Consider the following 26,569-nt stretch of genomic DNA (forward strand, 5'->3'; position numbering starts at 1 on the left):
AAGCAGTGGTATCAACGCAGAGTACTATTGATCATTTCTACAACTTCTCGTTTCTAATCTTTAATTATTATTTAATTATTACTTTTATATGGAAAATTTTTATATTCAGGGTGTGTATAAGTGGTACGTATAAATATGTATATTGCATTCAATTTTTCAAAAAGTGGTATACGATGATATACTGTCAATAATGTATGAAAATCCGAGGTTCTGATAAATTTTGTAGCATGTCGGTTTTGTGAATTTCTACCTTTTTACGGATCTGTCATATAAATCAACGTGTGCCATAAAGATCGTGCACGTAGTCGTAAAATTCTCAGCAGGCAGTTACGCCGATGATCTTTCTTCTTATGCGGAAATGGCAGGAAAATGGCGCGTTGTTCTCGCATACGTATCATTGTTCGGCCAATGCTTCGTTATTAATTTATCGATTCAAGAAGCGCATTTAAGGAGACACGTCGAAGAGCGTCGTCTATATATTGCAAGGAATAATAATAACCTTCGTGGCTATAAAGACGCGCAGGGAATTAAGATCGGTTAATTGCTGCAACGAATGATCCATTGGATGTGATACTACATGGGATGCAATACCGTTCTATTAAGCTACTATTACAGTTTCGGTTTTCTGTACATAGTAGATATTATGTTCCGTTAAATTTTCACGAGTGTTATTTGTAGGAGATTGGAAAATTGATTCTACCAATAATTAAGGAGAGATAAATTCTTAACGCGGTTCCATTTACATAATCGATTGTAAATGCATATTATGTATATTCTGGCAGGACGGAAAAATTCAAATACATGATAAACCTACGAAAGTATAATTACTCGCGATCAAAGAATGACAAAATAGGGTGTGTTTAAATGAAAATATTTATATAATCTCTATTTTTATTGTACTATTGAATTATATAATGGATTTTATTGTGAAATAATAATTCATTTATATTCTTAATTAATTGAAATTCTATTTGAAATATTCAATTGATTTTACGAATCGGAAATAATATTTCATGTGGTTCTCGTTAGAAACTTTAAGTAATCCATTGAAATAATTATTTCTCTCATTGTGTGTAGGTAGAGAGGAAAATATTTGAATATTATTTTCACTTTGTTTCATTTATTTTTCTCTTGCTCTTTATATGTCTTTGATTCGTTTTTGTTCAGCTTTATAATTAAATTATAGTTATATTTGTCAAATCAGTTATACATATTTGTAAATTGCATTGTATTAAATATTAAATCAACGATGTGATTATTTTTAAAATCAGTCTTTACTTGTTTGGTCTCTACTTTTCTAATTATTAAATAATAATTATTATACAAGAAGTAAAATACTTGACATAATCAATATGAAAATGTTATTTAAAAGAAAGTTTTTGTGTGATAATTTTTTTAAAAAACTATTATTTCATTTAATTTTTGTATGACCGTATTTTAAATAAATATTTCCTGTATCTTTTTATCCATCATTTTCACAGAAAAAAATTAATTTACAAATAATTTATAATTTTATTTAAACGAAACACACTATTTAAATAATTATTTTTAATACTTTATGCATATGAAATGTGTGTGTGTGTGTGTGTGTGTGTATGTGTGTGTGTGTATCAGCGCTCCCGATAAAATGTCAAACGTTTATTAATATATTTATTAACATGGCTATCCTCGTTTGAATTTCATGTAAAATTTCTTAAACTACTTTTGAAGAGAAAATAGGCTTTACTCTTTTTTTTATTTTTACTACAGTAAAACACTTAGTAATGGAGAATAATATTTCACTACGTAATCTTTGGAGAACGTTAAAACATCGAATGTATCCGCAATGCAAGGCATTAGATTTCGACGCGAAGAGTCCGTCATCGCGACGAGAAACAAAAGGTGAAAATCGCGTTTGGAGACGTCGGAAAGGGAGCCTTTACGACGTAAAAGACGGCAGGTAAAAGGCGAGTTGCATAGTGTACGTAAATCCGATATTCTCACTCGCGCGCGTCTTACCTCACTCTCTTCACGGGAGCGTTGAATATCCGTCACACGATACGTAGGGGGGTCTCGAGAGGATTTACTTTACTGCAGATTGATGTATGAAAGAATATTATTTTACCGCGCGACGTTGCTTTCAACGGGGTGAGTTTAGCGCACCGGTACGAGATACGCGCCCCTTTTACGAAATGTCCCCGATTTCTTCGAACGACCTAATCTCTCGGTATCCTCGTTTTAAGAAACTGTTTGTACGTTTATTCCTTTCGTCTACCGGTATTTCCCTAATGGCGTATAAGTGTACATCCTAATATCTCGAGGAATTATCACATCTCGTTTTCGGGAACGATGCAGTCCGACTTTCTCATTTTACATCCGGGTCCAATTATACTTTTCTCGGGGAAAATGGAACATTTCCACGTCGTTCCACGACCGTTTAACCGGAGTATGTACGAAGTTACGACGCCGGCAGTTCATTTAGATAAGATCTCCGTCTTTCTCCATTCGACCGCCAGACTTCTCGGAGGATGGCGGGAGTCACAGATTCTATCACTGGCAAAACAAATCCAGTATCTTTTTCCCAAATCGGACGTTTTAACTATTTCTGCGCATCGTAGGGCAAGAAACTTTGGTACATGAGATCTCATCCCTGAATATTGCACGAATATTACGGAAAACGGATTAAAATATTAATGTAGAAACATTTCTCGTCATCGATTCTTCTTCCTCTTTTTTTACAAAGTTTCATTATAACGGTATTTCCTCGCGCGTAACGTTGGCCGGACTCAATCTTTATAACTTCTTTCCGTTCTCTTGCATTACTTCGAGATAAAAAATTCTCTGACTTTTCGCATTTTTTTCCGCGCGCAAGAACGTGGGAATTTTTCAGCGCGGGCTCTTTATAAGAAAAATTCTTGGCGATACCGCAACGATTCTCCTCGCTTTTCCTCGTTTTTACACGTGAATAATATGTACGTGCGCCGATGCTTCTCCGTCGTTTGCAAGTTTCCGTGCCACCGACCTGGTCCAGCGACCATCGCACCGCGCCGCGCCGCGCCGCGCCGCATCTCCTACCCCCTTCCCCTCGTAGAGGAAATGTAACGAGCATGCGGGGGAGGATCTCGCGATTGTAAAAAGCAATACGGCGTACGACGCAAGGGGTGCAAGTTGGTTCTCTCATTTGAATACTTAGATTGGAAGGGTCGCGGAGGGGTTTCGGGATCGGAGTAAAGAGTAGAGGTAGATGGTATCCGAGCGAAGGGAGGTGGGGGGCGGGGGGGGGGAGGTAAGCCTGGGGGCCGCTTAATCGCGTTTTCCGAGAAATTTATGAGATCTGAGCCGATAAGGTAGGGAATAAGAGCAAGTCTGAGAGATCTCGAAGAGAAAAAAAGGAACGGCGGAAAAGAGGAAAATAAACGGGGTTCGAGAGGAAAGGGAGGAGGGGGGAAGGGGGAAGTTAGACTGGAGACGCGGTTCAAATATAACAGTTCGGTTTAATGCGGAGAAACATTCTGTGATTCCCGAAGAGATAGAGACGAATCTTTCATGAGGCAGTTTGGAATGTTTTCGAGTGAGTCACGTAACGATCGATGAACTAATTGATAAACTATTTCTATATAGATATATTCCACTCTTTTAAATGCGCAATTAATAGCATTTATAGCATACAAAGGGAATATCTGTGTAAGTTGAGTAATTCAAATTTTTAATTATTACAAAAAAGAGGCTATCTCTTTAAAAAAAAGAAAACGCTTAAATAGAAAAAATTAAAAAAAAAAACGATTAATATAATGATAAATTTTGAAACACTTCGTCTTTTAATTTTGTGAAACTGTATATTATTTTTTTCTCGCTTCGCGAACATTGTCTGAATTTTTTGCTCTGTCGTATACAACTCTAAAAAAATATTTAATTCGTTTAAACAACAATTTACCTACCTTCGTCGTTTAATTTCGTCGTGAGTCGCAGTATGGTTTTTTTATTTTTTTCGAGGTAAAAAAAATATGTTTTACAAAAATGAAAAAAATTTTTTATTACGTTGCGCAATCCAGAAAAGAGCATTTCATTCATCTATACAATAATTTACGTACGTTAAAATTACGATATTTTTGATGAGAGGAGATAGAGGAATGTCTGTCCATAAATTGTGATACTCCACTTAATACGTGTTCGAATACGTTTGCATTGTAACACCGTGGAAGCGAAAGAAAGAATCTGATTCATCTTTATCTCGCGATTTTCTCATAATTTTCATTGTAAACCGGAGAAAAGGGCAAAAGGGAATGGGAAAAACACACATGGAACGAAAGGAGCGGCATTTGTGGCGTAATGAAAAAACACGGCGCGATAAAAAACGGATAACATTTGTCCTATCCTCACGTTTTTACATTGATCAATGTAATCGTGAGAACGGAAGATAATCCGCATTAATAGGAGGTAACGTCGGTGAGAAGTTTCTTTTTTTCGCGGTACGGCACACCCCCGATAATTGTGATGGCGCGGTCGTATCGTTTAGCGCCACTAATCTAGGATATTTCTCTATTAAGGCCACTTAATCTTTGCAGCTGATGATGTCGACGCGAAAGAAAGGTTTATCTCGCCCTCGCTCTTGTTTTTCCATCATCAGTCTACCACCATGGCAAAGAAGTGATATCGAGATAGATAGGTGCGCCAGCGGCGGCTTTTTTCGCTTTTCCAAAGGAAAAATCGAGAGGCTGCGTTGCCCGTAAGCGGCTGATAAGGACGACTCATTGGTCCCGGGATAGACAGACTACTGTCATTTGTCAGAGGCCGATGTGTATACCGTTAAAGTTCACCGTGCCAAGTTTCTGTTTCAATTGAAGAATATCGCACGGTATGAAGATTTTTGCAATTTTTTTTGACAATTAAAATTGAATTTGGATATTCGATATTTATCTATATTTTATATAAAGATATTTTTAGATAAATTTGAATAATCGATTCGCCATTTACGCATTCCGTAACGTCACTTTGTATGGAATTCCTCGCAATCTAGAAACATTTTTAATAAAGAAAACTATTATCTAAGCGAAAAAAGCCACTCGAGAGATTATTGACAGAATCGTCGCTGGCTGGCGTTAAGATGACATTAGCATTGAAAGATCTTACCCGTGAAAATCTTCGTCTCGCACGTGCGCAATTCGCACGCCGAGAGTGCATTCCACGGGCGTGGTTTTTCTCGAGTCGAGCCGAAAAAGGAACGGGGGAGAATGGAGAGAGAAAGAGAGAAGGAGGAGGGGAAAGCGGCGGGCGGCGGGCGGCGGGTGAAACGCACATCGACAGGAAATACTCCGGTAGAATCAAGATAAACTCCGTTCCAACGGGAACGTCTGCGCGCGGACGGTGATATGTGTATAAATTGTATACGAACGGTCGATGCGCGTAGTAAAGAGAGAGAGATGGAATGGGAGCGAGAGAAAATGTTCCCCCGTGTAGGTTGCACGAGTGTGCGCGCGCGCTCGACCCGTCGTCTTATCTCGGATTTCGTTCGGACTTTACAGCCCCACGTAGTGGTCCTCCCGCGAGAAGGAAACAGTTCTTTTTCTGGTTGCGGAATCGGGCGCGGGAACCCCATGCATTTCTGATGAACGTTCAGACCGTACAACTCTTTACAGCGATTTCTTACGGCGTCGTGTTCTGGAAATTGGGGGACGATTGTAATCTCGATTTAATGAAAATCCGAAAACAATTCGATTCCCGATGTCGCACGCTGACTTTCCGCGCGGAGAGGCCGCGATCCTCGCGATTTCATTTGCACTTATTCTGTATGTCTCCACATACGATGTTTCTGATCGTTTTAATAAAACGAATCTTTTTTATCCGATTAAAATTTAATGCGTTTAAAATTCATCGATTTCAAACACGCAGCTCCTAGACTATCGAAATGACAACAAATAAAACAATCGCCGTTTCTTTCCTTTCTTTAAATTACGCTTTTATTATCTATAGACTTAATCGAGTTTCAAGATATTCGATTTTATAATTTTTTTCCATCTGTTTTGCATCGTGATAAAATCCGACGCTTATATTACAATTCCTCATTAAATTTGTGCGTGTGTGTATTAAAAATTTGATACATACGTATAATGTTTCGAAAAATTTTATCGCGTTAAGATTTGCATTTGCCATAAGCGCTAAAATATTTTTTTATAATCCACATTTAAGATCGATATATGTAAATCATCATACCATTAGCTACCAATGGTACTGAAAAATTAAATAATATTTTCTTACAAAATCGATACGGAAATAATCTGTACATTCTTACACGTAGTAGATAATGTATAATTATGAAACATATGCAAACAGATAAAATTGGAATAATGGAAGCGAAATTGTCCGTACAACACGTCAACACGATCGTGCAAAAATCATCCCTTCGGCTTTCCCTTTTTCCCTGTCCCGCCCAGTATCAAATTACGTATCGCCTTTCGCGTTTATAACAGCGATATTTCCACAACGGTATGCTCAGCAAGCTATGCCTTCGCTTGCTTTTTCGCGAAAAGTGCGCGCCGCTACATGAAGCGGAAAATTGACATAAACTGTTGCTCCTGGCACTCTTCTTCACGAGATCCCCAGTGCTCGGAGCATCGCACACTTTGTTGCGGTAGTATAAGGCAGACTTTTCACCGGTCTCCCCTCCTTATACAAGTCACTACGAGACATCCTCGAGACAAGTACGGTCTTTGAGATTTACTTGACATATTATCTGTACTTAAGTGAATTCCTCGATATTATCTGGATTGTTTTTTACCACAATGTGTGAGACGCTGATTTTCCTAAGAATTACTCTCTCTCTCTCTCTCTCTCTCTCTCTCTCTCTCTCTTGACACGAGTTTATATATAATTAAGGATTTATATATTGTTTATATTTAGGATAAGAGAAATTTAACGTATTAAATTGCTTTACATATTCTGTGTAAAAGTTTAATCACGCGCGAGTTATTCTTTTTTATTCAAACTTCTTTAACTCCTTTTCTCTTTTTTTTATTCCGAAAGAACGCAAGCTTTTAGCCCATGTTGTAAGATAAGAGTTATAATTCTGCTGGAATTCCATTATTTCTTTCAGAAATGATCTAATGAGACAAGGTTGAGCAGTCAGCAATTTCTCGTAATGTCATGAATACAAAAATCTCAGGATCTCTCTCTTGTACTTTTTTACTTTTACTAATGTACATATATCTTTTAAGAGAAATTGATTGCTTCTGTTTGTTATACTTTTAATTTACTATCTAATTTCAATTTATTAACCTAATTTTAATAATTTGAGAAAGAAAAAAGAAGACTGAATATTGTTTATCGGCAATATTTTGAAGCAGATACTTGATTACATGTTACATCCTTTTTAATAACTGATTTTTTTAATGAAGGTAATAGGATAAGCGTAGGATAAAGTACATCGCTAAATTATTTCTGCTTAGTAAAAAAAAAAAGTTGCCGATCTCTTTATCTTTCATTTTCTACAAGAAAGTGGATTCGGATTTTATTGCAGAAATTTTTTTATTTATTTATTATATATACATTATATAAAAGAATTTATAATATAAATAAAACGCGAATTTCTATGAATTTGATTTCCTACAAATTTCTCGTTTGCAAAAAGTATTTCATAAATTTTGTTTATCGATAATAAGGAACGATAAAAAGTCAAAGAAATTCTTTCTTACATTATACACACTACTAATTAATGAATCAAAGCGATTATCACATTGAATATCTCATGTTAGGATCGATGCGTGGCTTAGCAATGCTGAACGCGCGACACGTGACCGGGGACTTGTCGCAGATATTAATTAAAATTCGCGCGGGCACTCGACTCGCGTAATGAAGAGATCTCCCGCTCTTTAATCACCTCTGCGTCACATGAAAACCACTCCGACGACATCCGCGTATGCGTGTGTGTGTGTGTATGTAACGCTCGTATAAGCACGCTTTTGTGCGACTCTATAAGTTATTCGCTCGACTCGTGTTCGTCTCTCTCTCTCTCTCTCTCTCTCTCTCTTTCTCTTGTCAAGCGAGAGAGTCCGTTCCAATTACATGGCCAGGTTAAAGTTTCTACAAATAATATGACGAAAGTTGCGCTGATCTTCTCTATCGTAGCCTCTTATCCATTTCCGCTGCCGTTTCAGAGGCGCGAGAAATAGCCTTTCGCGATGCAGCTTCATCTCACGGCCGATGCCATATCAATTTAGATGCAACGGAAGCATCTCTCATCAAGCTACTTCCTCTGCATAATTAATAGTTCGACAGTTGACAGGACTTGGAATAAAAGAAACGCTATTGCGGACAAGGAAACAATTCGAAAAGAATTTCTAAAATGTCTTTCCTATTAAAATTGTTTTGCCATTTCTCTAAAATTATTTTTCTTCCTATATGATATTTGAAATAAAATTAAAAATAATATAGAAAATAATATTTGTAAACGGGCAGATATACATAATGCAAATTTAAAAATTTTTAATCTTATTTAAAGCAAAAATTTTTGAAATTCTTTTAAAGTTATTACTTTAAATAATAATTTTAGTCATTGAATTTGTATCTTTTATTTTCAGAGAAATTAAGCTTGATATAATTTTTTATTTAAAATAACTATTAATCTATTTAAATGATTGTTTTCAATAAACTGCGATTAATAATAATTTATTTTTTAAATAATTTATATTCATAAATAATTATTTGAAATGTGTCATATTTCATAAAAATCAGCGCACATTACTCAATTACTGATCCAGATACGTGAATATTAAAAGCACGCCTGAATGAAAACTTCAAGATAAAGAATTTTGGACAGTCCATTTCATGCGATCCAATTGCGAAGGATATAGAGAAAATTTGGAGTGCGAGTTCGAAATGTAATCTCTCTGTACAACCGAAAACGCCCAACCACATACACGCGTGTTACTGCACACGCGACTACCAGGCTGCTTTGGCCTTCTAAATAGTGAAGTCGATGGCAGGTAGCCCAAAGAGAATTTTCTAGTGATGTATATCTTTTGGTTACTTTGCAAGCGAGACTCGCTTCGATTTACCTTTAAAAACCATCCCTCGTGCATAACGTATGATTGTTAGTGACATCACTCGCATACGTGAACGCTTCTGAATTTGCTCCGTCCGATATACATTTGTAAAAAAAAATATTAAATGACTCAATAAAGACAAAGTAGATATTACTGTAATTGCAGGATGGCAAATTCAATTTAATAACTTTGGTTTTTGCTTCTCCTTTCTCTCTCTCTCTCTCTTTTCTCTTTCTGTAAATAAAATAGATTTCTTTTTCTCTCTCTATTTTTCATTCGAGTACAAAATACGCGTCATTTGGATTTAAAATCACATCTGAAGTTTACAATAGCACCATTATGGTGGGGGAAAAAAAAAAAAAAACGACTCAAGAAGTATACTTTTATCGATTTTTCCTCTTAAAATCCACGATAATATTTGAAACTGTAGATATTTTAATAAAAATTAAATCCCCTTTCAGAAGATGATGAAGATTTTTTAAACTAATGCTGCTTGTATCGCAATCTGAGAAACTTGCGTACAAGATTACGACGATAAAATGAATTTTCGTAAAATATTTCGACAATTTGTACGACCGCAATGCGCTCGTATCCTCACATACACATACACACATACGCGCGCACACACCGAGGTTACTGCTACAATCTAATTTGATACTATAGAAAGTAGAGACAGCAACAAAGAGCGATGTATAAATTCGTTTTCGCGACACATCCAAACCATTATACGAACTCGTATCGTGTCTTGCCCGCGATACTTTGGCGGCACTGCCGCAAATGCGGGCCTCGCGCATGAAATAACGTTACGCGATGGAGAGATGCGATCGCGGGCGGACAGATGAAAGGGGAGAGCTCGATCTGCATAAGTATCTCGAAATCTTCTCGTACATTCGATCGCACACACATGCGCGCACGCGAAGGACCGTCTATCCTCGACGACGACGGTGGTCGGAATGTAGAGACTTGAAAAATTGCATTTTGTATTCAATAACTAAGCTGTCACGCCGACTGGTGAGCTTCTATAACTCAAAGCGCATCCACGCAGCCACGCGTACACCGCCCCTAGATCGATCGATCGATCCTTCTTTTGGTGATAGAGAATACCAGGGGAGGAGGAAGGGATAGGGGGATGCACACGTACGGTGCGCTCTCTTTTCCTCTCCCCCTCTCCCCTGGAATACTCGTGCAAACTCACTGACGTTGTGATTTCAAAAAATTCCGCTGTCGAACTTTGTATCGGATTTTGTCGATCGAGTTCCGCTATCCCCTCTCTCTCCCCCCCCCCTCCCTTCAACTTCCGGCGCCAGTGTCTGACAGATCCCGAAACTGTCTCATATTCGTCGAAGCGAATTTGGCGCAAGATTTTCTCGCGTCGTTGTCGCACACATGTGAGTATCCCGCGCGCGATTCGACTGTATTAAAATTTAATTAAAATACGATGTGTGACAATGCGATACAATGGTGTGCAAATAATATGTTGTAATATTGTCGGAGCGATGCCGGATGTAGAATGTAATTAACGCGGGAATTTACACGTGATTTTGATTCCTTATCAGTCCATGAACGTAATTAAATGTATATACTAGGCTATTAGTTAATTATTATATGTACGTTAGCGTAGAAATTACGATTTTATCGAAGTTTTATGATAATATGATATACTTTAGAGATATTATTACAATGAAATTATATTTTATATGATATCGATACGTGTACACATATATATTTTTATACTAATTATATTTTTTTTTTTCAGTTTCCACCATCCCTGATCCTCAATTCGTCGACGAAATAGGAAATATTACGGTACCGGCGGGACGAAATGTCAAACTAGCGTGCAGCGTGAAAGATCTCGGATCGTTTAAGGTATGTATACATGTATAAGAATATATAATTTGTTTTCTCACGATTTATTTATACACGCGAAATGTGTATTTGTCACTTTTACCATAATTTAATTATATTTTCGAGTTGCGATGTACTAATGGAAGAGCGATTAGAGTTTACGAATAACTAAGCAAAAATAAATCGATAATATTTACTTATAACAGGTTATATTAATATCAAAGATCAAAAATGTAATTATCTTTATTAAAACAAGCTTTATATTACAGACTTTTCGGATAAATATTAAAGATTAATATTTCGTGTTCAGTCGACTTTTAATTAAAATTTTCAAGATTGACGTATTTCCTCTCTTTCACTTTCCGTCATCTTAATCTTCTAAACTCAATTTTTGCTAGAAGGCTAAGCAGAAAATTATGTGCACGTGACATCGTTAAATCACATGGTTAGATGATACCGAAATACTTTGATAAATGTCATTCATCAATAAAGAATCTCATTAAATTCGAAGCGTGGGACGCTGGAGAAAAATCGAGAGCGAAGAGGAATACGTATCTTCGTAGGATCTTGAATAATTTTCTCATCTAGCGCACTCATCTCACTCAGCTGTTATCGTACACGGAATAAATTAATGACACTGTAGATGTATATGGTGCATCATATTTAATATATCTTCTTGCTAAAAACAACGAGTCAAATTACTAGCAATGTTTAAACCGTATAATTGTAGATAACGCTATAAGATTGCGGACAACATTAAAAATTTTACAACTAATCGAGTAATTTAATTCCGTTCAAATTATTTGAGATTATCGTTTTTTCTCGTAAAGCGCCACGATAAATTAAAACTCGTTATAATACGAGCACATGATAATATCGCTATTAGAGTGATATTTTTTTTTTTAAATGTCACTTACTGCTCGAGTTATCTATCATTCATAGGAAATAAGAAATGAGACTTTATTATTTTTGCGTTAAAATTAAAAGCGCTTATCTTAGAAACATATTTTTAAATCTCTTTTCGAACGTTGAATTAAACCAATTATTTTTTGCAAAGATTTTCTTCATTTCGAAGCGTGCCGAAGATCAAACCGGACAATACTTTGTCGGGCGCCTGCGTGGAATAATTTTGTATCGTGGTCCGAATACACTGTGCAACGGCTTAGCCCTCTCACTACCACTTCTCCACCTTATACGAGCCTTATACTGCCCCTCAGTGCCCTTTAGTGTCCCCGTGGAAAGGCCACAAGGGATCGCAACCGCTAAACACGCACTTAAAGCACCCCTCGTATCTTCTTATCGGGATCAGCATTATTACTCTACGATCATTTAAGTTCGTACGGATATCGAACGACAAGCAATCGCTACTACGGCTAATCGATTATTATCAACGGCCGCATGTAATTTTGACTTTCGCATATGTAATGACATGTAATGATGCGCGTGTAATTTTACACGTAACAAAAATCACAAGAACGATCGATCGTAAGCATCGTAACAAACGTAAAAAGGGAGGATAGTAGCGGAATATAATATGTTAACAAAGAGAGAGAGAGGAATTTAATTTTATAAATTTTTCGAAAGGGATGAATAAAAGTTCTAATTTCAATCTAAATTGAAATGAGTCGCGTATATGAATTGCAAAGATATCTTTTTTTTTTTTTAATCTCTGGATAGCGCGCGGGACGGGGAACAAAGCAGGATATTTTATATCGCTTTGAACTCCGTCTGATATAATTTTGCATTCATTGCCAAGGAATCCGAATTATTTCGCAATCTCTCTGAAGTTGCGCTTGATGTCGTTAACGAGTACATTTACGCGCGAAAAAATTTTATCGCGTTTAAACGTATTGCTACATTTTTCTGGTCTTCCGGATCGCACGGCGAGTGAGCTCTCCCTTCCGCATATTATCGAAGAAAAAATTCGCGATATTTAATCCTCATCGAAGCTACAACGAGATTTTCTTAACTTCTTTTTGCTTACCGGGACCGTAAAGATCAATCGACCATTTTCGCGAAATCAAGATACATCCCGGCCAAGAAAAAATACTCGCTATAAGTCAAGATATTAAAATTCCAAGTTTTTTTTTTTTTTTTTTTTTTTTTTTTTTGCTATACATATCGGTACAATAACTTGCCGAGAAATTTCCTTCGGCTCTCCTTAAAGTTCTCACTGCAATACAACAAGAAGAAAGTTAGTCACAATTACGTTATAAGAAAATTTTAATTTACTCCTTGCCATTATTAATACCGTCGCGTTTGAATTAAAGTTTATATAGATTGTTTGATATTGATATATTTTTTTTGTAATGATTTTTCTTTCAATTCTATAATTTTGTTTTAGGAAATTTTTTATACGCTTGTGTTAGATGTTCTAAATTTACATAAATATAATTCAGACATATAGAGATATAACTTTAACATCTACAATAATTAATTACTTATAAATAATGACTTGAAATAAATTAAATATAATGAGAAGTTGTAAGTCAATGGTTTACATAAAGTTTACACAAATAATTATACTTCAGCCAGTTTAAATTTAAGCCTCGATATGTTTTACGCAATCATCACGAATGAATAATAATGTCGATTTAACTTGATATCGTTAATTTCTGGATTCAAATCCAAATAAAAAGAATTTTTACACGCGATTGACACAAATCACCATCCACGGATCGGATCGTTATATCGATTGCCTGTGTTTTGGCGAAAACATAATATTATTTTATTTTGCATTTTTGTATCGCAAAAGCTTCTTGATCTCTCGTATGAATGAAAGGCGGATTTGCAGCTTATCTTAATATTATACCTGTACGGAGAGAAGGCATCTGTTTTTTTTTCCCATATGTATATATGTGTATCTTATCGGATTTCGAGCAGCGGTTTATTTGGAATTTCGTCGACTAGTCATATACATACGCGACCGGCAATTTTTACGCTTCAATACAGTCAAATTCGCGAGCACCGCGAAAGAAAGAAAGAAAGAAAAAAAAATAGAAAGAAAGGAGAAACGCATGATTCGATGCGCAGCCAACGAAAATGTAAATCCATCGCAACTGCAGCCGATGGTGGCGCGCATCCGGCCGGAAGTAAAAATTCCCTTCGGCGTTATTGTTCTTTGGTCGCTTGCCCGATGTACAGTCGGCTCGTATCTTAACGTGGAATTTCCCCATTTACCGATACTATTTCGCGATGCAGATCGCGACTTCTGAATCCCGGTAAAATGTAAGGATATTGGCTCCGGCGATCGGTATATTTCTGCGGAAATCGAACGAGGAAGAGATGTCCGATAAGAAAATGCATTTCGATTCCTAGTCGGAAATTCGTTGTATACGAACATTACGTGTGTAAGTATATTTATATACATATTATATCTACAAATATTAGACAGAATGCAGATCTTTCTACGTGTTACGATCAAGTCCACACGTGAAATAAAGAATCAATAATGATTTTAACATGGAACATATTTTAAATATGGAACACAGAGATGAATAAATATTTGTTTGTGTTTCTCGCTTCCCCTGCTTCAAATATATTTTACCAGAAGTGCTCTCTATATATACACATTCGTATTATTTTCAACACAAAACTTGAATCAGGGCGAGTTAGTTTTTTATTCTATATCGGTATACGCTTTTAACGTTGTTGATTTGTCCTCCGCTTTATACGGTATTCGCGCAAGGAGGATCTTCTCTTTCTCCCGCCTCCGCGTCTCTCGATGAGATTCATCGTTATACTGTAGACGAGTACGTTTGTATTAAGCTCTTCTCAGATTATTCTCCAATTAATTAGCCCGAACGATTCTTCAATTGATCTTCGGCGTGCAATCCGCCACCATCGACAAACTCCAAGAGGTTCGTTATCCTCGATTCGCTCTCACCCTTAGACACGAATTGGTAATGAACTGGAAGATAGTTCGTACCCGGTTGTATTATTAAGACGTTAGATTGTGTTATGCTTGACCGCGCTTTTGGGGATAACGAGGATAATGGAATTAAGTGTCGGAGAAACGTCGATATATTTACTCACTTGTAACTTTAACGTTATCATCAAATTTGTAGTGTCATTCTCTGTGTCTCTAAAATAATCGTATAATTCATTTTTGATTATCGCGTCTAAATAAATACTTTTATAAATTAAAAACTGTTTATTCGCGTCTATTATTTTGCATCGCCATATTTTTCATTTCCTTATGTTTGTTTATTATCTCTATATTTTATATCTTCTCTTCTTTTTATATTGTTTTATTCAAATATAGAAATATATACTAGAGAAATAGAATCGGAAGAATTGCGCTGAAGTGCGAGCTTTCGCTATCTTTAAAAGCTCGATATCCCATACGAGAAGGCTTTTTTTTTTTTTTACGAAATAATCATTGATTTTTCTCCGCTTAGCTATCAGCTCCGCTCGGCGTGAACTTTTTTTTCTCTCTCTCTCTCTCATCGTCGAAAAATCTGACACCGGACGATCCCGCGCGCGTTTTTATCCCCACAAATCACACACGGGAACGGTGCGGCACGCGATTCGTCGATAAGCTCAGGCTGTCCGCTCGCAGAACATCTATCGTTATATCGATCCCAGTCCGTTCACTCTCTTGCGCAGCACTCGATTGCTGTCGTCAGGACACACATGGCGGGTGTTTGTGGATATATGTGGATATACACAGTGTGCGCAGAGTCTACTTCGGAGAGCCGACAGCAAAACCGCAAACACGCGGCTTGGCGCGACCAAACCTCAAACCAAAGCCAATACTATTGCCGCGGGGGTAAGTAGAGCTTATGTAGTTTCGATGAGCGATCGCGCGAAGGAAACTTTGCAAAAAAAGGATCGCCCCGTGCCTTCATTCATCATCCGCGAAATCGTTCCGATCGCAGGAGAAATTAACGCCCTTCATTCGCTCCGGTCATTTCGTCGATTCCGCGAACGCGAGAATGTTCCTTTCTGTAAATGCATTTTTAACAGCATAAAAGGTGAGATGAATCGTTTGCGGCAATTGAAAGAGATTCGTAAAAATCGAATTTATAATAAAATTTTATTTGGCAACGCGTCAGTCTCTTTTCCTATAAAATTCATAAAATCCAAATATGATTGACACGTCCTAAAATAGAACGGCCAGTAGTCTCAAATTGAAATTATTGATGTATAAAAATATTATTGAAATATTGACAATTTATCGTTGTTTGTAATTCAAGTATACGCCATAAAGTTGTATCGATAAATGAGACATAAAAGAGAGAGAGAGAGAGAGAGAGAGAGAGAGAGAGAGAGAGAGAGAGAGAAAACTACGATATAAAATAAAAAAGTAACAAGTCTAAAGATGATATCTTTATTTAATTAATCAATTAAAATTTATTCCATAAAAATTAAATTTTTACTTTGAAAGGTACTCAAATTCGCTGTCATTAGAATTGTTTCGTTATTTGTGTTTATAAAATAACATAACGATTCGTCATTCGTTCGCGAATGCGCTCCGACCTGCATTCACGTATTTACATTTAGAAAAAAGAGGTATCTAAATGCTGGATAAAAAGTCGCTATTACCACGGAAACAGTAAGATGCAATTCAACCGAGATCAAAAACGCAAAGGAAATGTAGTCATAGCTGGCGTAACGAGAAAAATTAAGTATTTGCATCTGCAAGACGCGAAACCTCCGCTTCTCTAGCGTTTCTTCTCCCTTATTTTCACTTTAACACGTAAATTGCCGGTTTCCGACATGGCACAGACACTTAGCTTCTGCATATTCATCTGCGTTTTTCATTTTGCGCATGTAATGCTATTTATCATGCTCGACTGATATTTGAAGTGTACATTTACATTTTTGCAAAACGCGGTGTTCTATATTTGTTTGCTTTTAATTTCGCATACATATATATATGTACGTATGTATATAACATGTCAAAACCCTAATGTTATAAGACATTTTTGCAAAAAGTAATCTAAAAATTCGCGAAGGCTTGTAGAATGCTCATATTAAGCTAAGATGAGTAAAAAATGTTTAATCAACATAATCGATTACGATTAGTATAAATGGGAACCCAATCGCTTGTTGTGATAAGTTTCATTTGTTGATTGTCGAGAGCGTTATACATACGACTGCTCGTAGTACATAGATAGAATAATCAGCTTAGTGGTCATCCCTATAATGCCTGCTATTGAGAGAATGGGATCTCCTAACATGATAATACTCCTTCAAACATAGCACAAATTACGTAATAAGGATGACTTTTCAAAATACTGCAATTCTAGAATTGCTTCCAAGAACTGAACGACCATGTGGAATTGATGGTGATAGAGTTGAAGAATAAATGATTTATTTAAATGATTCTTCTCTGTCATTATTCAATATTGAATGACTGATTGTTCGAGCAGTGTAGATAGATGGAACACAGGGAGATATATATATATATATATATATATATATATATATATATATATATATATATCAAGACTTTTATTGACCCAATATCATGTCGTACCTACAAATGTTGTAAAGCACATGGTGGTCGTAGAATTATTTTTGTAAAATAAAATATGTGCATAAAGGGAGGATTGCATTTTTTATCGTTACATCGATAACTGAACTTGTTCATATATGCGAATTTAATCAAGTCCCCTGCAATATAAATTACGCATGAGAAATTTTTACAGTCTGTTTGAAACTGTATAATTATCCTCATTAAAATTCTCAGAAATAAAAAGGCAAAAGTATCGCGGTCCATCAATTTTTTAATATATGCTTAATACAATCGGTTCGTAGGAAAAACAAATAAGTGCCTTATACGACAAGTCACTTCTCTGCATTCTTACCTTTATAGCTTATTCTTCCATGAGGTTCCTTTCCAACAGCATAAATCTTCCGCTACTGGCCTCGTTTTTTTTTTAATTAATCCTTCCGTTCATGTAAAAGCGGAAACTAATAAGATATTTACGTTGCCAGAGTGCTCCTTTCTAATTCATCTCCTACGGGGCTATTAAATAATGCGAAATCGACACATACCGAAGACATACAATGGGGAATTAGCATTATCTTTGGAAAAGATTTTTGCAAGAATATATATATATATATATATATATATGTATGTATTTATGTATGTATGCGTGTTACCCGTTTGATGTAACGAGGCTTCATCCGGGTTCTTTTGGGGGTAATTGGGCATAATAAAAGGAAGAGTTCGGACTGATGGACGTGAAAATACACACGTGCACACATACATAAACATATACTCGTACAGACATATGGTAACGGTGCCAAAGTGCCGAAGAGTGTTTCGTGGTGCTCGAACTAATCGATGCGTTAATCTTCTGACCTTTTATTCCCACGTTTCGACTCTCTCGCTACCGTTTCGATCCGCCCCGATCATCCGATCCCAGTCGTACTATCCTCTTTTCCCGGTCCTTCCTGTTCGATAGAATATTTTCTATCCGCTGAGAGCCGAAAAACGACGTTGAGATATTTCGGAAAATTCTTCAATTTTATGCCACGCCTCTCTCATCGACCGTAATATTATATTCTACAATAATTTTGTATCCTGAAATGTTCTTTACGGTTTGTACAAAAGTTATCAGTCATGTCAGAGCGTATCTGTCGATGGTATTTGCAATTATATCGATATACGGAAAATTGATAGTTTTTGCTATTATAATAATGATATAAGTAATACAATATAAAAATTAATTAAATATAAATATTATAAATGATAAGATTTAAGTTATCTTTCCTCATTTGTAATTTAAATCAACTTTTGTTTAAATAAATTAATCTTTAACTAAGCAAAGCATCAGGTGCGTCATTGTTTGATTTTTTATATAGGTTTATAATCATATAATCAGAGAATGACTATATTTGAAATATATATTAAAAATATCTAAACAGCTAACATAAAAAAAAAAAAAACGATAAAAAGAGAAAAGAGAGAGATTTAATAAAATATAAAAAGAAAAATGGACAAAAAAAAGGGTATTTAAAATAGAAAATAAAAATATTTACATAAACTCTAATTATTTCCTTTTAAATTTACATTTCGTAAATCCATTTTTCTCATATTTTACTAAATCTCTTTTTTTCTTTCTCTTCTCTTTTTTTTTCATGTGTTGTTTTAATATTTTTAATATTTGAAATATAAATCAATGTAAATTTGAAAACTTCAAATATTTTTCGAATACGAATTTCTCTCTGATAATTCTTTTAAAATTATTATTTCAATAACTTTGATTATTGCGTTTTAAAGGAATATTTTTTATGTATTTTATCTATTGTTCTCATGGATAATAAATTTTTAAATAATATATTTTTATTTAAACACGATACTTATTTAAATGACTATTTCTAGCATTTGAATTGTGCCTGTAGACACATTTCTCTTCATATATCACCAGAATTAATATCGTATTTTTCTTTGAAAATATTTTAAATATGATACTAAGCTTACTAAAATGATAAAAAAAGCATGTTGCAAAAATTTGAGAAGTTTTGATTTCATATAATAAAGTAATATAATAAAGCAATAAAATGCCAATATCGTACCCGAAGTATCTCTTTTTCCATATGAGTTAGTAATTTCGAAGCGGATGTACACATCGCTTTCACGGCACTTTTATTTCGCGCTTAGAATAGCACGCGGCTGCCAAAATTGCGCGCACGCAGCTGTAAAAGTGTCGACGTAACCGTGTCATCGTCGTAACAATAACAGTCATTGCGCCAACCGACAATAAGCTTACACAGTGGACAGTGTAAAATTTACACACCCGCGTAGTGATTTAAATGCCGTCCAGCGACGAATATATCACGAGAAATTTTGCACCAGATGCGCTACGAATTTTACGAGATTCGACATTTCCGTGAAATGTAACGGAGCTTACGTTCTTCCCGAAAATAATGGCGGTAGATGGGAGAGACTAACGAGACACAGAGCACTTCGGGCAAAGCTACGCCAGAAAATGTTTACGATACGATAGTCACTACGCTATGCGATATTAATTGAATCACGTTCATTTAAATGCATGTGTACACAAGTGTAGAGAATGAATATATTATCGTCTTCTCATCGTTTCTGGAACATTCATGGCGCAAACGTCGTCCATCTATCTATTAACTCGTTGAGCGTAAATATTTGCACAAGTAAGGTGACTTTGGACTTAAAGGGATAAAGTGCTTTCGACGACGGTGTCGCGATAGGATAGGATAGGATAGGATAGGATAGGATAGGAATGCATACCGCAATAATGATTCGAATGGCGTCCTCATTTGCGCTAAAAAAATTGCTTTACGCCGCTACGGTGAAAAATTTTCGCATCTCGTTCATCGGTCATGGAATTTCGTCACCCTTCTATGCGGCCTTTTCCGTAAATTTCTCACCGGGCGCCGTGATTCTCCGGGTGCGTGTTCCGGAAGAGATGGCACTCATTTTCCCGACCGTTGATTCCGGATGGCCTCGCGAAACCTGCTTTCCCTTCTACTTTCCGCCGCTAACCTCCTCCCCGTCCCCGTCCCTTTCCCAGCCTCTGGTCTCATGCTCTATCGCCACCCTCGGTCGCCTCTAAGAACGCAAATAGACAAGGACACGACGCGCGGGCGCTGCATCGTCCCCTCGATCAGCCGAAATTGCTACCGACGTAGTCGTGAAATTTTAGTGCCGCGAATCTCTGAATTGTTCTTCCGCCCCCCGCATCTCTCACCTTTCTCACTCAGCCACCCCACCATCTTTGTCCGCGACGTCTTTATGTCGCCGGCATCCCTCCCGAAAAATATCTCTGTAACATCGCGCGCAATCCGGCGGCCGATTCGTCTTTCCTTGATCCTACGCTTGCATACGGATCCTCATTTGCATGCATTCGACTGCGCGTGAAGAAACGAAATAGAAAATAATGTTGGTCAGATTTTAGAAATCAATGAAAAAATTAAAAAAAAAAAAAAGAAACGCAAAACATATCTAAGAAAAAAACCGAGAGATATCTCAAAACAAAAACGAAAAGAAACGGTTCGATATCAATATAATGTTCAATATAATGTTCCATATACGACGACAAATAATAATACGGCATTAATATGATAATATAATATTAATTAAACACAAATAAATCAATAGTGCGGTAGTGTAGATCACAAGTAGCAAAACTAAATGAAAATAATCTACTTATCAACAATTGCTTGTACGCGTAATATTATTGATTAATTGAATCAAATTTACTCTTATTATTGATCAAGTTGGTAGTAATTGAGTGGAGTAGAATAACAAAACTCCCAAAGCTAACCAGTTTGATATTCGGAGCGCAAAGGATTAATATTTGAGATTGCAAGTCATCGATTTAAATTATAAATTAGGAAATATTTTACAGCTCTTTTCTCTGCATCGACAATCGTTAATAATTGCGAAGAAATCAGCGATATAATTGCTGGCATATCCGTAATAGTACTATATAATTTAAATTTCAAATCAGGCGTAATTTTCAATATTGACACTGTTTTAAATATCGTAAAAGCGGAATTCGAATAAATAGACTGTTGGATGATAAATGATAGATTAAAATAGATATTCATTTTTTCTTTATTTAAATGTGTCAATTGTCATATTATTTCAGCATATTAGGCAACAACAATATAGACTTTTACTTTCTCAAAAAAAAATTTTTTTTTTTTAATTTTATCATTTAAGTTTAGAATGGCAAACATTAAAATAATCTTTTATATATATTATAAGAACAACAACAATAATATAAAGGAAAGTTATAATTTTTTTTTTTTTTTTTTTTTTGTAGTAATGTAGTAAGTTTAAAATATTAGCATCATTTACTACAATGTTTTCGCGACATCTTGTAATAAAATTATCGGAAACACACACACACACACACGCGCGAAGAAGAGATTTATGTTCCTCCTTACGAAATCATTTTCCCCAAAGCTTCTTTCAGGTCTGTTTGCGTTCATCTGTACTAGAAACTCTCGGCCCTCTCTTTCACGGTACAGTGGTACCTACCTATCTACCTATTTATTTTGTGCAAAAGCGATAGAGTTTGCATGGTTCTATCGATCGCTGCTCGTGAGGACTTGTGATAATTGAATTGTGAATCCAATCAAGCAGTCGAGATTATAAAAGAGATCGCAATACGATTTATGGATGTGTGAAGAAAATTACACTTACTCCGATTCTCCAACGCAACAGCAAAATGTATTGTTTATTCCTTTTGTGATAAAAATATTATCCAATTATATTGGTTATCATGCCGTATTTTTGTTAGACAAGTAATACGGATAATAGACATTTGAAAATGTTCGAATAAGTAAATAAAGTTGTTTTTTTTTTTCATATTTGATATAAAATTACAAAAATATGATAGAAAAAATTACTATAATATCAGGATTAAAATTTTTGAATGTTTGGAATTTTTTAGGCATCTTAAAAGATTAAATTAAAATGTACTAGTGTGCTAGTTACACGATGTTCGGCTAAACTCATTAACGTTAGCAATCATTGTAATATTGAAAAGATTGTTTCAGTATATTATAAAAGTCAACACACACAAGTTTCAATTAAAAGATTACGTACTTTTTAATTTAATAGTACCTATATTTCGAGAATCTCAATTAATTTCAGATATTTAAATCATATCCCTTGTAAGTTGCAATGTTATTTGACAGCGGGGCCGATGACGCGTTTTACGGTTTGAATACCGACCACAATGGTCCCGTTGTGGAATCGATCGTCTCGTTGTTCGTACAGTGGCAAGGAAAGGAGGGTTACAAGAGAGGCACCAGCCGGGAACGTTGAAAGCAAATCAGGGGCTTCGTAGATGATCACTATAGATGGGATGAAATATTAAGCACAGCATGGGAGGCACAGCGCAGGAGGAGAGCAGCGACTGCGTGACCGAGGCTGTAGAAGTTTTATTAAAAATCTGCGTTGAAGGATGATGGATATCTTCCAAGAAATAGTGAGAGAGAGGCCTCTCAGCCTTATGTTCGGACGGCCGTTGAAGAAGTCGGAAGAAAAAGCGGATGAAGTAGACGAGGAAAGTCGTTAAGGACAGAAACAGATGAAACTGTACGGATAGTATGGTTGATGAAGCAGAAGATAAGGAGAGATGAAAGAATGAAAATAAGAAGAACGAGCCCCCCCCCTCTCTCTCTCTCTCTCTGAAGGCGATGAAAGAGGAAATCGTTTTTTATTCGGTTCGAAAAATTGTAAAAAAAAATAGCAAAATAAGGATGAGGAGCCGACGACTTTCTGATTTGTTAGATTTGACATTTTCTTTATAACGAATTCTTTTATATGAAGTAGAGTGTAGATAATTTGCCGATTTTGTTTAGAAATACGTTATTATCGGTACGATAATGAATAATGCATAGAGAAAAACGAATAGGCTAGGATACGATTAAAAGTTAAACAAGATTAAGAAGAGAACAAATTAAACATTTCAAAATAGTTTGAATAGAAAAGACATGTAGAATAGACACGTTTATTGAGAAATAACACAAAACTGGAAAGATACAAGAATAGCGTCTGACAAAAGCATGAAAGTTTCTCTCTCTCTCTCTCTCTCTCTCTCCATGGTGAAGATCGTTATAATTTAAAAAAGAAAAGATTAAAAAGATGCGGAGGCAAGAAAGAAAATTACACGTTCGATGATTGACATGTATCAAAAAGAAACACAATTGCAGAGAGCTTCTAAAAGAGCTTCAAAAGAAAGAGGAGAAGAAAAAAAGAGAGGAAAATCATTGCAGATGGAAAACGACATGGCCAAAAGTATAGTAAGATGAAGAAGATCGGAAAGAAATCTTTTCGATATAATAATAAAAGAAATATATTATAAAAAATTGTGTGGTTTATTTGGCATGGAGAATTTAAAAGATTGAGATCATTTTAAGATTGGATGAGCGATAAACATCTTGGCCATCGTAGATCGCAAAGCACGATAGAAAGAATGATAACGACGAGATTGCGCAGATTTATGATAATCGATATTTAACATAAAATGTGATACTATCGGGAAAAATGTATTTGCAAAGAATATTTTAAGATTGACTAAATCACAATTGGAAGAGAATCGATAACCTACATATTTTTTAAAATAAAATTAATGTACATTTTCTTCAGAAAGTCCCAAAGCAAATTAGAGACTTGAAAACATTTTAAAACTGGCAGGTCTTATTTTCTTACAAAATGTATAATTATGTGTATGTATAGCAAGTATATCGTAAGTGTTTTCTTAGTAAATGTATTCATCTGCATATTAAAACGACAGTTGACATTAAAATATTTATAAGTAGTTTGAAAATAACAACTTTGCATGTTACGAAACGTCAAATGTTGCATGATAGATGAAAATATTTAAATATACATTTTTCTATTCTTGTCAGAATGTGAAAAACATATCACATATGATATGCTTGCGAAATATGTTCAAGCATAGAATTTGTTTGAAGAAATAATAAATAAGATTCGCTGATTATCGGCGGTCAAAGTTCGCGGGATATCAAATTAAAGTTCAAAAAATTGCATAGTAACGGTAGTGCGGAAGGGAAAGGAACAAGAAATTGCACGATGCAAGGATAAGCGAAAGAGACAATCGCAGAGAGAGAGAGAGAGAGAGAGAGAGAGAGAGAGAGAGAGAGAGGGAGGAGGATAGAATCGACAGTTGCGGAATCATCGCGTCGGAAAGGGATGATTTGTAGTACGGGCGGCTCTCGAAGGGAGCAACGAGAGAATAGTGAATTAAAGCGGTTCGTCCTCCCTAACGAAGTCAACACGCCAAGCGGACGGATGAGGCCGCCTTGTCGAGCGGAGACTGTCGTAACAAGCGTAATCTTATATAAGGCAGTACAGGGAAGAGGAGAGGAAGACGGGCGAGGGTCAATTGTAGGAAGCGGGATGAGATCGAAAGTGGAGAAGGAGAAGGAGGAGAAGAAGAGGAAGCAGATGGAAGTAAGAAACCTCAGACCACAAAGTCGAATTATGCCTTTTTCCTGCTTCAGAATCGACCTTTCGTTTCTATCCACCTGTACTTCCTCCTCTCTCTCTCTCTCTCTCTCTCTCTCTTTGGTTTTCTGTGGTCTTTTTTCCTCTCTCTTAGGTCGCTATTAAAATGATAAAATAATGTTTGCGATGGTAAGTGCCACTAAAGCCTGCCGCTTAACCGCCCCCACCGGAGGAGCCGGAACCCTCGTAAAGAAGACGACCCTCGACTTTGTACCACCTTGTCGAACCACTTCGCTCACGCTCGTTCGCCTCGGCGCTAATTTACGAACGCCGTACTCGACGCGGCGACGAGTAATCGATTTACGGGTGCCCCAGGAAGGAAAGTAGCAGGGTCATAAGGCGAATAGATCGAGGCAGGAGAGGGAGGGAGAGAGAGAGAGGGAGGGAGGGAGGGAGGAAGAGGACGAGGGCAGGAGGATGGATACCCCCGATCGAAGAATTTGCGGCGAACGGTCTCCGTGCACCAAAGTGGATAAAGTATTGACGCGCGGATAATATCGTAATTATTCGCCCGCTCGTTTGCCACATCCTTAGGGTGCCAGTATTATTATTAACAGCAATTGGCCGTTGCCGGAAACGCTATAGCAAACGCGACGCCCCAGTGTTAGGGCGAGAGAGTTAAATTACAGAGGCAGGAAGAGGGTGGCAGGGGGAAAGGCGCGGGAACGCGTTTACACTATTGGAGATTAAATGAGCCGGATAATTGTATTGTTTACATCGATATGCTCGCATAAGAGAGCGAAAAGGGAGGAGAAGTGTTACGGAAGAAGTTTCGCGGAGATAATGTCGGCTCCCTTGCGTCCATACAAGTTTTGTTTTTCGACACAAATACTCGATGAAAATCCATCGTTTTTATCCCCATTTCTCCCAGCTCTCATTCTTAAATCGTTTTCTGTATATTTACGTCGTTTCGTTTTATTTTAGACTCTTTATAGAAGCAAAGAGTGTATATATCAAGCCGAATTATGGATTGTCACGTTGGCGTGATATCCATTCAATTCAATATCGTGTATTCAGGAACGTATCGAGAATATATGCGCATATTTTCATACATACTTGGACTTATTAATAAACATTACGCGAAAATATCGATATATTTTGTGAGTAATTCCACGCGCGGTTTTTTATCACTGTATAAACAAAGGACGTAAACTCCAACTAAATCCGTACAAAATCGGATAATATCCGCGTGCTAAGAGAATATTCGCTGCAATACACTATATAATAATAATATGTACTACGTACGATTATATTTTATCTGTTTACGGCTTGACAATTTAATAAAATCGCACAGTGAAATCACAAAATATGAAAATGTATATCGATCGGTGTATATAGCGCGGGGCAAATACATAAGATTATAAATATATAACTAGAGCTCTCTCTCTCTCTCTCTCTCTTTTACAATCACCCAATGTCTCGAAGGCTGGTTAACGAAAAATATGTCGCGTCAATTTGGCTGCTCGATCATCGTAAGTCGACAAGGCGACAGCGTTAAACGATTAAGCTGAACCTCGGGAATGAGGCAGAGATTCTTTACGAAAATCCTCGATATTCCAACCCTCTGCGTGTGCCAACCCGCGCCAAATCCCTTCATCCCGTTTCTCCACGCCTTATACACTCGAAGACGGCTCCGCTCGGTAAGATAGGGGGCTTTGACGCTCCGATTAGCGCGGACACATCGGAACACTTTTCAGCACTTTAGCGCGGCACGGCTGCGTGAATT

General features: G+C 36.5%; 1 protein-coding gene across 3 annotated transcripts in view; it reads left to right on the forward strand.

The window, feature by feature from the left end:
* Positions 1-26,569, forward strand: part of LOC138937654 (lachesin) — a 161,406-nt gene that overhangs the window by 37,950 nt on the left and 96,887 nt on the right. The window contains exon 2 of one of the 3 annotated variants that reach the window (XM_070304134.1): positions 10,774-10,883. In XM_070304134.1, coding sequence (XP_070160235.1) covers positions 10,774-10,883 — 110 coding nt within the window. Of the gene's footprint in view, positions 1-10,773; positions 10,884-24,264; positions 24,790-26,569 lie in introns of those variants that run through there. The other 2 variants (XM_070304135.1, XM_070304133.1) reach the window with 2 other exon arrangements.

This window comes from Polyergus mexicanus, unplaced genomic scaffold, assembly GCF_030449975.1.
Source record: "Polyergus mexicanus isolate NDT 795.1 unplaced genomic scaffold, iyPolMexi1.0 SCAF_11, whole genome shotgun sequence".
Lineage (NCBI taxonomy): Eukaryota > Metazoa > Arthropoda > Insecta > Hymenoptera > Formicidae > Polyergus > Polyergus mexicanus.